The sequence below is a fragment of the Lucilia sericata genome, unplaced genomic scaffold (genome assembly GCF_015586225.1).
Source record: "Lucilia sericata isolate MDLA Ls3-8-SP2 unplaced genomic scaffold, ASM1558622v1 Contig000104F_arrow, whole genome shotgun sequence".
NCBI lineage: Eukaryota > Metazoa > Arthropoda > Insecta > Diptera > Calliphoridae > Lucilia > Lucilia sericata.
Window position 1 is genome coordinate 366,887 of NW_023994136.1, and position 13,923 is coordinate 380,809.

The window sequence follows — 13,923 nt, forward strand, 5'->3', positions numbered from 1 at the left end:
TTGTAAACAATAGGTTATTGTGACCCTCGAAAAATGTTGATAATAATGAATGTGTTAATACACTATATAGATATCGGCAATTTCGTGTCAAGTTACCCAACTTTTAAAATCGATGTCTTCCAATTTGGATTTGCACCAAGGTTAGTACTATTGGATAGTAGGCCAAGCACAAATTTTCAGCTCTATCGGTAAGGAACTGCCGGACTTAAGGGGGTCAAAGTTGGACATTTTGCTCATACAGGGTGTGAGTGTAACTTTTCACCATTGGTCCTAGCAAAAATTGTCCAAAGGAGTTCAGATAGAAATTTCTTCATTGTTTCAAAAAACATTTCTATATATTTTTTTTTTTTAATTTTAATTTTCAAAATGGGCCCTTAAAAATAAATAAAAATATTTTTTTTTTAATTTTAATTTTCAAAATTGGCCCTTAGGGTAAAATTAACTGCCAAATATTGAAAAAATCTTATTCTTAAGTTAATTTTTTTTAATATTTTTTTTATAGATATCAAACTCGCATCCCATTATGGGACTATAAAGCCCTTTAAGGAAATCGTATAAGCTTTATTTTGAGCAAAAAAGGTCCCATTTTGAAAAAAAAATAAATAAATAAAAATTTAATTTCTAACCTATTTATCCGATTTTATTAACCTTGGTATCAAACTAATGATTGACTGATAATTTGAAAATTCTAAGGAAAAAATAGTATAATTAATAAATAGCACAATAAATCCAAAAACGGTCCTTGAGTCAAAGATATCTCTGGAAAAGTATCTTAATTTTTATAAGTTCTACACTAAAATTTGCTTATAGTGTGTCATTAATAACATAAATCTCAAGAAATGTTACTTTTAGTAAAATAATTTAGATTTAAAGATGGCAAAATATTTTCTGACATACATTTCCCCATACGACTTAAATAATATTTTATTGCATAAATATTTTTAATACCCTGTTTGTAATAAATAAACCCCTATTTATATCACAAATTCAAAATTTCCTCCGTTGAAAAGACAATTACAAATCTCTCCCTTCGCTTTCTTATGATTTCCCATTTTTATGTCATTGCGAGTATATAAGCCGTTTCTTTTTTATGTTTGTTCATTAATATTGTTTGTTTCTGAATGTTGAGGTCATACTTTTAGATGTTTATAGAGTAAAATTTTTAATTCCACCCTGTAACCCCTAATGCAATTGTTGGTGTATTTAGTTGTTTTTCTCTCTCTCTCTCTATTATGTGTACTCTCTTAATTGAGTTTGTAGAAGACATTTTTGTGCGGTAGTCCGTTGTGATGACGACACTTTTCATATAGACGCCAACGAAGATAGTAACAGGGTGTGTGTTTGCTTGCAGATTATAATTAATAAATATTTATTAAAAAAAATCAAGGTTATTAAAACTATATTTTATTTTTCAGGCTAACATTTTTGTTGCTGTGTCCTGTCTATTAAAGCAATTATTTCATAAAATAGATTCAGTTTTCATCCAATAAATATGACTGAAGTTGAACAACCACCGCAGAATGGCATTGATTTGTCAGCGGCCGAAGATGAAGAAAGTAGCAAAGCCCGACCTGCCGATATAGAACAGGTATTGTTAATTTCAAATTAAAATATATAAAAGTATACATTAGTAGATGTGAAAATAAAGTTATATTTTAAATATATTTTCATTAGGATATGCGTGAAATGGAACGTCGTAAGCGCGTTGAAGCTATAATGGGTTCAAAACTCTTCCGTGAAGAATTAGAACGTATTGTTGACTGTGCTCGTGATAGCGGAAATGCAGCTGGAATACTACAACAACTGTCTGATATAGTTGGTGTGCCATCGTCGCGTGTTGGTAGCGTTTTTAAGACTTCTACCTGTATGTTGCCCATTAATGACATACGTGGTGTAGAGTCAATGGGCTATGCAAAAGGTGAAAAAATTCTCCGTTGCAAATTGGCTGCAACTTTTCGCTTGTTAGATTTATATGGATGGACCCAAGGTTTAGGTGCTCAGATTACTGCACGCCTTAAAGTTGATCAGGAATATTTCTTGGTCAATCCTTTTGGCTTGTTGTACCACGAGATAACTGCTTCATCGCTCAACAAAGTTGATATGCAAGGGAATATTGTTGAACAAGGCACTACAAATTTTGGTGTCAATAAAAGTCGTAAGTTATAATATTATTGTGAGATACGAATACTTAATGAACATTAATATTTTTTTTGATTGCCTTTAAGATTTTGTTCTTCATTCTGTGGTACACGCTGCACGACCAGATATTCGTTGCGCTATCTATATTGGCTGCAGCCCAGTGGTAGCTATATCGTCTTTAAAAACCGGTTTACTGCCTTTGACTAAGGATGCATGTGTTTTGGGCGAATTAACAACTTATTCATACACTGGTTATCTTCATGACGAAGAAGAGCGAAATAAATTGGTTAGGAATTTGGGTCCCAACTCAAAGGTTATGCTCTTGACTAATCACGGTGCCTTGTGCTGTGGAGAAACAATTGAAGAAGCATTTTTTGCTGCCTGTCACATTGTTCAGGCTTGTGAAACTCAACTTAAATTACTGCCAGTTGGTTTGGATAATCTGGTTTTGATTCCTGAAGAATCACGTAAAATAATTTACGATCAATCAAGACGTCCTCCAGAGGACTTGGAAAAGAAATTTGCTGCTGCCACAATAACTGATTCAAACAAGTCAGAAGAAGAGAAAAAGGAAGTTGTCGAAACTACAACAAAAGTAATAGGTCAAGCACCTAAATGGCGTGTGGGCGGTGCTGAATTCGAGGCTTTAATGCGTATGCTTGATAATGCAGGCTATCGCACTGGCTATATTTATCGCCATCCATTGATAAAATCCGATCCACCTAAACCTAAAAATGACGTTGAGTTGCCACCTGCAGTATCATCTTTGGGTTATTTATTAGAAGAGGAAGAACTTTTCCGTCAAGGGTAGGTTGTTTAACAACATCAAAATATTGCATATTTTTAAATTTATGTTTTATTTTATAATATTTTAGTATCTGGAAAAAGGGCGACTTGCGCAAAGGTGGAGATCGTAGCCGTTGGCTCAATTCACCAAATGTATATCAAAAAGTCGAAGTTTTAGAAACTGGCACTCCAGACCCCAAAAAGATAACCAAGGTAGAAATTATTACATTTGAAGATAATCCACAAACAGAAAATCAAAATTAAGATAAAGTATTCAATCAAAAACAATGAAACACATTTATTTGGTGGTTTATATAACTTATTAAAACCATTTATATCAATCAATTTATTTAATCATCACCATTAAACATTCCTTTTAAAGCACAAACATTTAGTTAAATTTCTTAATTTCAGTGAAAGATCAGCGTTTGTTAGTCCAAGTAATTTTACAAATAAAAATTTGTTATTCTTTGGCTTTTAATTTTATTGCTTTAAATTAAGAAACAACATAAACTGATAAAATATTTCAATACATAATATGATATTAAATTAAAGAAAAAGTTGTTTCTTATTCGTATACATATATTAAAATGACATTCCAATTTATATAAGTAATCATTTATAATATACAGATATATTAATGCTTTGTATGTCTCGTATACCTTAAAATATTTATAATAGTAATAGTCCTTGATATTCAATAAAGTATCGAAATTAAATTGCTATTTAAATAGATAAAAATCAAACATAACTATTTTAATTTTAAATAATTTTGTGCCTAAAATATTAACATGGTAGGTTTACAGTCGTATTTTTCACTTAAAAACTGGTTTATTCGAAGAGAAATGCGAAAGAGAAAGAAAAAATGTTTCAAAATTAAAAAAAAATAAACAAATTTGTTTTTACTTTGTTTGAATAAATAAATAAAATCCAAACCTTTTGCACTATTATGCTATAATTTAAGAATTTTAAACATTCTTAAATATCGAATAAATAATTTAACCGAGGCGACAATTTTTCATTATTAGTGTAAATTTTTTGTTCCCAATTGGCTTTTAGTGCTAAAGCAATAATGTAATTGATCAAATGTTCGTTTGTTTCTTTATAACTTAAAATTATCCCAAAGGTTTGTTTTAACATTAAAATAAAAAAGTAGGCACTAAAACAAATTTCTTTGATATCGAATAAAGATCAACCCTACTCATGTCGTAATTTATTGCATGCATATGTTTTCGCATTATTTTTATTGGTATGACAAATATTTTATTTTTTTTATCAAAATTTTCTCGCTCTTAATAATTTTATTATTTTAGGCACAAAATTATACATTTTTGTTTGTTTGATTTTCATTTTCACGGTATTTAATGTAATGACTAACATTGTCGCTAATTCTATTTAAAGTAAAATCTATGTATATGATTGTTATTCTGAAATATGATTATAATTTTTAACACTTTGAACGTGATTTTTTGCCATTCATTAAATCTCAACATTTAAAAAAATAAACAAAACTTATTAATTAACTAACTCATGCAATTATATATGTGGATTGTATTTAAGTACATTATTTTTTCGACCTATTCTTTTGAATTGTAAGCTATTTTTTGTATAAAGCCGAATCTATAGGTTTGGATGAAACTAAGCAAAACATTTCTTTCTCTTTCCATTTTAATTTTCGTACGCAACGTTGTTGGTTCATATATTTGAACGGTTGTACATTAATAAAATTTAAACGAAATTTTGAAATGTATAAAAAATAGTGGGTTGCTGAAGGTTCGCCGACTCATTCAACACCTGTGCGCATTGACGATCCATTACAATTTGTGCCAGTCAATACGAATCCTAAGGAATTTAAAAGAGTTCAACAACAGGTATATAACGTAAAAAATACATTTTGTTATCAATTTTGAAACCGTTTGTTTTATTAAAGATTAAGGACAATCGCCGTGCGGATAAAATATCAGCAGGTCCTCAGTCACATATTCTAGAAGGTGTTACATGGGATGAGGCAAATCGTATTAAAGATGCTACTGTTAGTTCAGCCGGTGATCATGTTGTTTTAATGGGCGCTGCATCAAAGGGCATTATACAACGTGGCTTTCAGCATAATGCAACAGTATATAAAGCTCCGTATGCTAAAAATCCATTTGATAATGTAACTGATGACGAATTAAATGAATACAAGCGTACAGTGGAACGCAAGAAGAAAAGTATTCATGGTGAATGTAAGTTAAAATTTTAATGTGAAAACATTTGTAAATTTGTATTTACTTAATATTTATTATAGACACTGATACCGATTTCTCTGAATCCGAAGCATTAAGTTCATTACAAACATCAGGCGCACAGCAACAAACTAAACAAACTACAACTACCACAACAACTACAACTGCCGCCGTTAGTCAATCAGAACCAGAAGATATTTCAGGTAAGAACAATTTCTAAAAAATCGTTGAATATCTTTATTATATTATATTACATTTCATATTTTAAATATAGAACACCAAGTTATGAGAATACAAACCGAACAGGCTCCAGTTCCCAGTCAACCAGAAGTAGTTTTGAGCGATGGTAAGTCTGTGTTTTCTATATTATTGAAAAATCCAAATTTTTTGCACTTGTTTTGTTTAATTTGAATTTAATTCAAAAAGCGTCTTGTCTCAAAACTTTGTTTTTTACGTTGTTTAAATTTTAATAATTGGCGATTTAAATTAAGTTTTTATCTTATTATGTGTATATTTATTTTTATTTTTTTATTTTTTATATCCTTCTTATTTTTTATCCACAAAATTTTTACACTAGTTGATAATAACAATGTAAAATCTGATAATTTTTTAATCGTAGTTTTTAGAAATGAGCATTTTTTATGCGTCTTTGATATGCTTTCTATAATATTTTTATAGAGTCTAAAGGTTTTTTAAAGCTAAATTTTAACAACGCTATTTTTTCACAGAACCAATTTGTTGTACAGCGTGTATTAAAAGATAATTGTTAAAAGATAGTCTACACTACTACTAGTCATCAGTTAATTCTACTCTTCAGTCTTCAAAAACTTTAATATTTATGTTCCAACTCTTTGTATATCAATATTGTAGTCAAACGCACTTAATAGTTTCATAAATTTCGAAAATAGCTGCAGTTTTTATTTACTTTTGATCTGGTTTTTTCCACTGAGCGTACCAAAGAAATAATTTTAATTTGTTAATTCAATGAATTTAATTAAAAAAAAAACGAAAAGCATTTACAGTTATATTCATAACGAAAAACATGTTTATTCTGAAACATTAAATTTCCATTGACGAATGTTTGTCATTAAGATACAAAAATGGTTAATTTTTAGGCGAAACAGGATTGTTTGAAACATTTGTGTGTCCCTTAAAACCCATGATAATTCGATAATTAGACTGAGTTCTTCACTTATGTACAATATTAATTTAAATGACAGAATTTAACCATGACCATGACGAATTTAGTACGTCCCAGCAAAAAAAGATGTACAAAAAAGTAGTAAATGCATGGGTTCCACTGATTATACTGTACGTAAAATTTCAACTTTCAAAAAGACGCAGAAATACGACACACACGTGAAATTAATTTTCGGTCGTAGAATCTAGTAGCCTATTCCGTTTTGAAAAGTTGGGCCAAAATCGGGACATATTCCTAGTCGAAAGTAAATCGATTTTAATTTTATTTAAATAAATTAAATAATTATTTTTTGCGTTTTTAATGTAATTGTAACTTGGTTTTAAAAGCTTCTCGGTTTTGAAACCGAATCGATTTACAGAACAGACATTGACCCAACTTAACAAAACGGAGTATGTCACGATATTCTACGACCCAAATTAAGTTTAGGTGTCACGGCGTTTTTCTGTGTCTTTTTGACATACTTACAGTGTAATGAACTGGTTATTTTTTAAGTGAAACATGCATGATTTTTACATTAGCTTGATATTGGCGAGCATGGGTTCGTATTTGGAAAAATAGTGCTTAAAACCAATGAACATTATGATTCTCATGCATTATTGAAGGTATTATGAATTAATTATTAATATTTAAATTATTTTTTGCCTTATATTGATAAAAATAATATATATTAACAAAATAAAACATTAATGACTGATTTTGAATTCCATTCAAATTCATTCAGGGTAAAAATATAATGGGCATTTTTAAAAACCCGTTAAGCAGTCAGTCAACTTGGTTTTTTCCTTCTCTTATTAAATAAGATATTAAAATTGACTTAATATTACTAATTTTATATTAAATACAAAAAATTAATAAAATTTGTGTTGCACGTTTCCTTTCAATCCTAAGAGAATACAAAATTATAGTGAAATATTATAATTCCTATAGTAGAGTTACATGAATGAATTTTACGCAATTTTTCATGCCTTTACTTATGACAAATTTATTAGCATTCAGGCATGTATTTAAAACACTTTAAATTGAATAAGTACTAAAGAAATCAGGAAAATATACTTTCTTCTTGAACAACTTAAAATTTTTTTGCTGGGGTATTAAATTTAATATCTACTACAGAAATCAAGAAAATATCTCATCATCATTTAACTTTTTTGCTGGGTTATGTACAAAAAAAAAAAATATAATAACAATTCTTTTTGTCTCACTTTAGAAATTACAAATTGTATGCAACCGAGCAAAAAAAGATGTGCAAAAAAGTATTAGATTCATGGGTTCAACCGATAATAAACTGGTGAAACATGCATGATTTTAACATTAATATTATTGTATGAAATGCACGTTTCTTTGAAATCCTAAGGGAATACCAAAATAAGTATAGTGAAATATTACAATTCCTATAGTAGAGTTACATGAGTGATTTGGGTGCAATTTTTCATTCCTCCACTTATGACAACTTGATTAGAATTTAGCCGTGTATTTAGAACGCATTAAATTGAATTTGTAGTAAAGAAAGAAGGGATATTTTCATGATTTCTTTAATACGTATTCAATTTAATGCGTTTTAATTACACGCTTAAAAGGTTTAAACAATATTTTTTTTCTTAAAAAAGCGCCATTGAGTTAAGTGCTACAAAAATTAGTTCTATCCTTTGAAAAAGTTGAAAAATTTTTTTAAATACTCAAACCCGTTTTCAACGATCTCCGAAGTACGTAATAAGACGAGTGAAGTTTTAGTAATTCTAAAAATAATGTGGCATTTTACGAAATTAAAAGAATATTCATTATAAATTTATTTAATATTCTCTACAAAAAACACATAAAATGTATACATACTAATGTCTGCATCCCGTTATTATGCATTTATGATTTCGTTATGAATATAGCCGTAAGATTTTACATTTCTTATTTTTTTTTTAAATTTTTTTTTTTGAAAATCGCTTTATTTTTTAATTAACACAATTGTCAAAATTTCTAAATATAACATCATTTTGTGTACCTCCCTTTTTATTTCCTAAACACATTTTAGCCCGCTCTAAAAAGAAAAAGTAAATTGGTGAAATAGTTTTAGATTTTAATTTTTTTATATTTAAAATTATTAAGAAAAGCACATAAAAAAGGAATAAGTTTATTTTCCTTGTAAAAGATTTGACCGAAAAACGATCTGAGGATATTTTAGGCTTAGGAAAGAAAATATAACAATCAAAATATCAAATCAACTATTACATTTCTTCTACAATTGAATCTTATTGAAATTGTTAAAAAATGCATATTTAAAGTGAGGTGAGTTAATTTTTTATATTTGATCTTTAAATATTAAGTAGATCAAACGAAAATACACTCTTTTTACATTTCTTTGTTTTCATTTTTATTTGTGTAATCAACAAACCATTTAGTTTTCTTTGATATTTACTTTCTTTTTTAAAAGTCCTCACTTTTAATTCATTTAACATTTATTTGTAAGATAAATACGAAAATTAACGAATTCGCAGAAAAATTATGAGAGTTCGACCGAAATGTCTTTATGTATTATATATGCATACTTAAAATCAAAGTCAACATTTGATTCGTTCGTCGCACAATTGAAAACTAAACCTTCAAGACAAACGCAGGATGTTTGTCTTACATCACTCGCTTTGTTGAATAATTATTTTATAGACAATATGGGCCGAACTCTAATAATTTTTTATTATATTTTTGTATATATGCATTTTCAATTATTAATTGTTGCTTATCGTTTCTGAAACGGAATATGCCTGGTTGTCAATTTTACTACTTAGACATAGATTTTCGAAACTCATTTCAACTCATCTTGACTAATAAAAGGCATGCTCCTGACATAACAAATTATCATATTCTCAAAAATGAATTTTATTGCGTACCCCGAAAAGCATGTCATAAGTTCGAAAACGTTGTTTACATTTTTTCGGTTTTATAATACGGAAAAACAGTGTTGTTATATATGATTTACTCTGGTATAATAAATATAGGCTTTGGATTTAGTTGATATTAGTTGAAATGTCTCACAATAAAAGATAATAAAATACATACTTTTATCCCAAGGTTTAACAATTAAAATCTCTATTTATACATATTAATTGAATGAAGGAAGAAGTGGTACAATAATTACCATATTGCAGTGGTTGTCTTTAAGAACAATTGCCAACCACAAAAAATTGTAATGTTTAATTAAAGCTTTTACTTGCAAATGAATAGATAATAACTTTCTCAAGAAATGTAGCAAAATATAAATTATTTAAACTTTTTAGAAATTAGTTATTTTAACACTTGAATGCAAATAATGCCATAATTCGGCAGTTGAAATATTAAAAAGAATATTAAAAAATAAAAAAAATGTTTAATGCTGTATTTTCATGCTAAAACTCAAAATAGTTCGCAACATTTTGGAAGACAAACATGCCATACTTTCTTCAACTAGACATTTAGTAAACCTCATGCATAACGTATTTAAGGTCTTTAATACATATTTGACATTCAATTCAGGTAGTGTTAAATCATGTTCACACCTATCAAATAATTGACGAAAATTTCCTATAAATATATACAGTGGTAGCACACATGGTATATGTGAACTATACCCAGCAAAAAAGAACTTCTAAAGAAGCAAAGAAGAAGTAGAGTTTACTCCATGGAAGTACTGAAAAAGACCTGAAGAAGTGATGTTTTTAACACAGGCTTGTCATAGGAGGAATGTCCTTTATATTTGATTCCAAATTCACTACTTCTGAAGTCATTCTCAAGAAGTAATTTTAATGCTCTTTTTTGGAAGTTATTCGGAAGAGAAATTGTAGTATTATAGAATACATACAACTAATTTGACTTAAATAATATTAACATTAATTAGGATAATATAATCATTTACTACAAAAGCCCAAATATAAAATTTTTTATCTCATAAAAATGTAAGAATAAAAATATATCTTTAACATTTAAAAAAATAGAATTATTTTCGTTTTTTCGGAAGTATTTAAACATCACTTCCTCAGAAGGTAAAAAAAATGCAATTAGTGCTACTTTTGAAGTGGTTATAAATGTTATTCTTCTGGAACTACTTCGTTTTATTTTTGCTGGGATAACATCAAATATTTACTATAGTTCTTAACTCTTTTAACAAATTCTTTTTTATGCGTAACACATGTCCTTCGAAGATCACGACACATTACATTTTGTTCCGCTAATTTGTTGCTTATAGGTTTTTTTCTTTCCAAAGTAAATTTACCCCCCAAAAATATCTGGACATAAATTTAGCATAAAATATAAAAAATCATTAATTTATTAAAAATATAACAAAACAACCGCCTAAATTTATTTAATTTCACTTAAAAATTCATATTTTATAGAATATGGCCGCCACTGTACATACATATTTATGTATTTACACAAAAATCTTATATATTTGAAGATATCACTTTATAACGTCTACAATTGACATTATTTGCCATTAAAAAATAATTTTAGATTAAAAAAAAAAAATACAAAAATTCTCGTCAAATATTTGATAGGTATGAACGTACCTTAAAGGTAGCTCATGTTTTTATCCTTTAAGTAGATATTTTTACTGCTGCAGCTGCTAAACTTTAACAAAGACTTAAAACTTATATATATTTATTTCCTAACTTCAAATTATGTATTTTTGTGTACATTATTTAGAAAACCAATATGTATATGTAATTATTTAATTTTATTTAATTTGTTTATTTTTACCATCATCAAAATGTGAACGTTATAGCATCTCTAAGTTTTATAAATGGTGAACGATCCCACACTGCTACAAATCGTAAACCACCAACAGGTCGAGGTAACGAATTTTTCGTTTACTATAATAAATGATAAAACTTTAAATCAAAATAACACTTTTTTACCCTTCTAACGATGTATGCATAACAATATATACATTCATATCATTTTGTAAATATTAAACTTTTATGAGCTTAAAAGACATCGTTCACATTATTCAAATATATCACTATACACGCACATTCTAATGTCGTGCATCCTTCCCAATTATGAATATGTTAAGTAGTCAAAGTCTTTACACTTATTTGGATATATATTTGAGTAATGTTAGCGTACGTTTACATTTAAACCCCATGTGCATCTCTAACTACATTACAAAACATTCTTAATCGAAATAGTATTAATAGAAATGAGGTCGTATTTTAGTCGTTCATAATAAATATTAGTTTCATCAGTGCGAATGGAAAGTAAAACAACTTATTTGTTAAAAAAGGTTATTTTAGATTATGATAGATTATGTATATAAATACATACATACAGTCATACATACAGTATACATACATACATACATACAGTATACATACATACATACATACATACATACATACATACATACATACATACATACATACATACATACATACATACATACATACATACATACATACATACATACATACATACATACATACATACATACATACATACATACATACATACATACATACATACATACATACATATGCATTTAAAAATAATTTTATTTGAGGCTGTACATATAAGTACATAAGTATGACATCTTATTTAACAATATAAATCAATTGTAATAACTTTATAAAATGTTTACTTCAATTTGTATGCTTTTCGTAGATATTCAATATTTTATGAAACCATATCAAACGTTACAATACTCTAACATCCATGAATCATTACATTTAACGTGCAATTCATCATCATTAAACCACAATCAAACAGCCATAGAAGATGGGGATGCTGGTAAAGAAGAAGAAGCAAAATCATTCTCAAATCAATATCAAGAAATTAGTTTAATGTTGCAAAATAATCAAAATTTAAAACTATTGAATACATTGAACAATGATTTATTTTCCCAAAACCAAAAAGATATTGTTAACACATATGCACCCACTTACACTTTCACTCAATCACACTCTCATAAAAACAAAGGTAATGGTAATCTAGCAGATATGTCCATTTATGATTCTCCTCATCATTATTTATCGAGGGTTGTTGATAAATTTGGTGACACGTCGTTTTTCACGTCACGTGGAATTAAAAGCGATGAAGATTCTTATTCTACTGCAAATGATAGATATCTAGAACTTATTGAAAAACATTTCCAAATTTGTTGTACTCCAAAAATATGTGATAAAATATTTGAATCTGTCCTGAAGTCTAAAAGTATGAGAGATGAATTCGTTTTAAAGAGTGATCATAACATAACGGCGGACATGCCTAACAATAATTGTGATGTTTCATACAGGGCCAGAACTGCAACAATTTCTTGTTCCAAATTAAAATTGCCATTTCGCACAGTATCTCATTTTGGATACAATTCACCAATGCGAGAACCCAAACCAGACCATAAACACCTGGTATTTAATCCAGAAAATGTCCAAAAATATGTGCCTCTACGAAGATCTGTATCCTATGAAGAGATTTTTTCATCACCACGTTATCTTAATCTTTGTGAATATTGTTTTGAATTAGTTGTCCGTTTGAAACCAGAACTTATGAAATATAAAACAAAATTGCATAATTTGACAAAACATAAATCCCCATTTTTGAAATCGGTCTCTGGTCAAAACGATTTAGCATGCATTACGGCAAATGCTGTTAGCCAGGAATTATCTGAAAAGGATTCTAATATATCAGATCTTAATGAATCCGTTTCTATATTTTCCTTCCAAATGGATCCTGTTGGCGAAGAGAAAGACGGAATAAGTACTAAAAGAAATGTTGATGTATTATCAGCTACGACAAATTCTACATTCAATGAAAAAATAGCACGTATGAACTACTCAGAATTATATTCTAATAGTGTAAATTCTCAAATTAGTTTACGAGAATTTGAAGATTACGATATAAAATCATATAATACTTTTTTAGAAAGAAATAGATCCCAAGATGAGTTGGTGGATTATGATATTAATAATAATGGTGTCAATTCTAATAACAGCAATTATATGAATGATGTTACAAATCATGTCAACATCAAAGAAAACAGTGAATATTTCGAAAATACAGTAAAAATTCACAATTTTTTAGGAAAATCGCAAAAATTAATGAGCCGTGAGGAGCGTTCGCGACGTAAATTGGAATTTCAGGAATTGTGGGAAGATCATGTAAGTTTTGCCGAAAATCGAGAAAATGTTATAGATAGTATGCCTAAAATGGATGCATCAAAAGATCTTAAGGGAAGTGTTGCTATTGATATCAAAGGAGAAAAATTAAATAAGGGAATCTCGGCATATTCACATTCAAACGATTCAAATGTACATCAGCAAGAATTACATGGATTGGTTGAAGAGTATCAATCAACTATATCGACATTTAATTCATCATTTTTTGGCTGTGGCTGTATGAAGATTGTAGATAATGATGTTGCAGCTTTGAAAGATCATACAGCTGAATGTTATAAAATTTCTGCAAATGACTACCAATTCGAAGATATAAATCAATTATTACCTGAACTTAAAAATCTACATTCTAAAAGTAATATTTTTAATGTTAAAAATGACGTATTGCAAGTATCAAAAGTGACGAAAAGTTCAGAAACCACTTTAAAAGATTTTGAAAATG

General features: G+C 28.3%; 1 protein-coding gene across 18 annotated transcripts in view; it reads left to right on the forward strand.

Annotated features, from left to right (window-relative positions):
• The window catches only part of LOC119600071 (protein hu-li tai shao), a 31,102-nt gene that overhangs the window by 8,764 nt on the left and 8,415 nt on the right, over positions 1-13,923 (forward strand). For 8 of the 18 annotated variants that reach the window (XM_037950102.1, XM_037950101.1, XM_037950092.1 and 5 more), the window contains exons 2-9: positions 1,416-1,588; positions 1,675-2,155; positions 2,226-2,946; positions 3,015-3,138; positions 4,686-4,796; positions 4,856-5,150; positions 5,213-5,353; positions 5,425-5,496. In XM_037950102.1, the coding sequence (XP_037806030.1) occupies positions 1,493-1,588; positions 1,675-2,155; positions 2,226-2,946; positions 3,015-3,138; positions 4,686-4,796; positions 4,856-5,150; positions 5,213-5,353; positions 5,425-5,496 (2,041 nt within the window). In that variant the 5' untranslated portion in view covers positions 1,416-1,492. Of the gene's footprint in view, positions 1-1,415; positions 1,589-1,674; positions 2,156-2,225; positions 2,947-3,014; positions 3,139-4,685; positions 4,797-4,855; positions 5,151-5,212; positions 5,354-5,424; positions 5,497-5,727; positions 5,742-5,878; positions 8,289-8,374; positions 8,413-8,491; positions 8,629-11,095; positions 11,165-13,923 lie in introns of those variants that run through there. The other 10 variants (XM_037950098.1, XM_037950097.1, XM_037950100.1 and 7 more) reach the window with 6 other exon arrangements.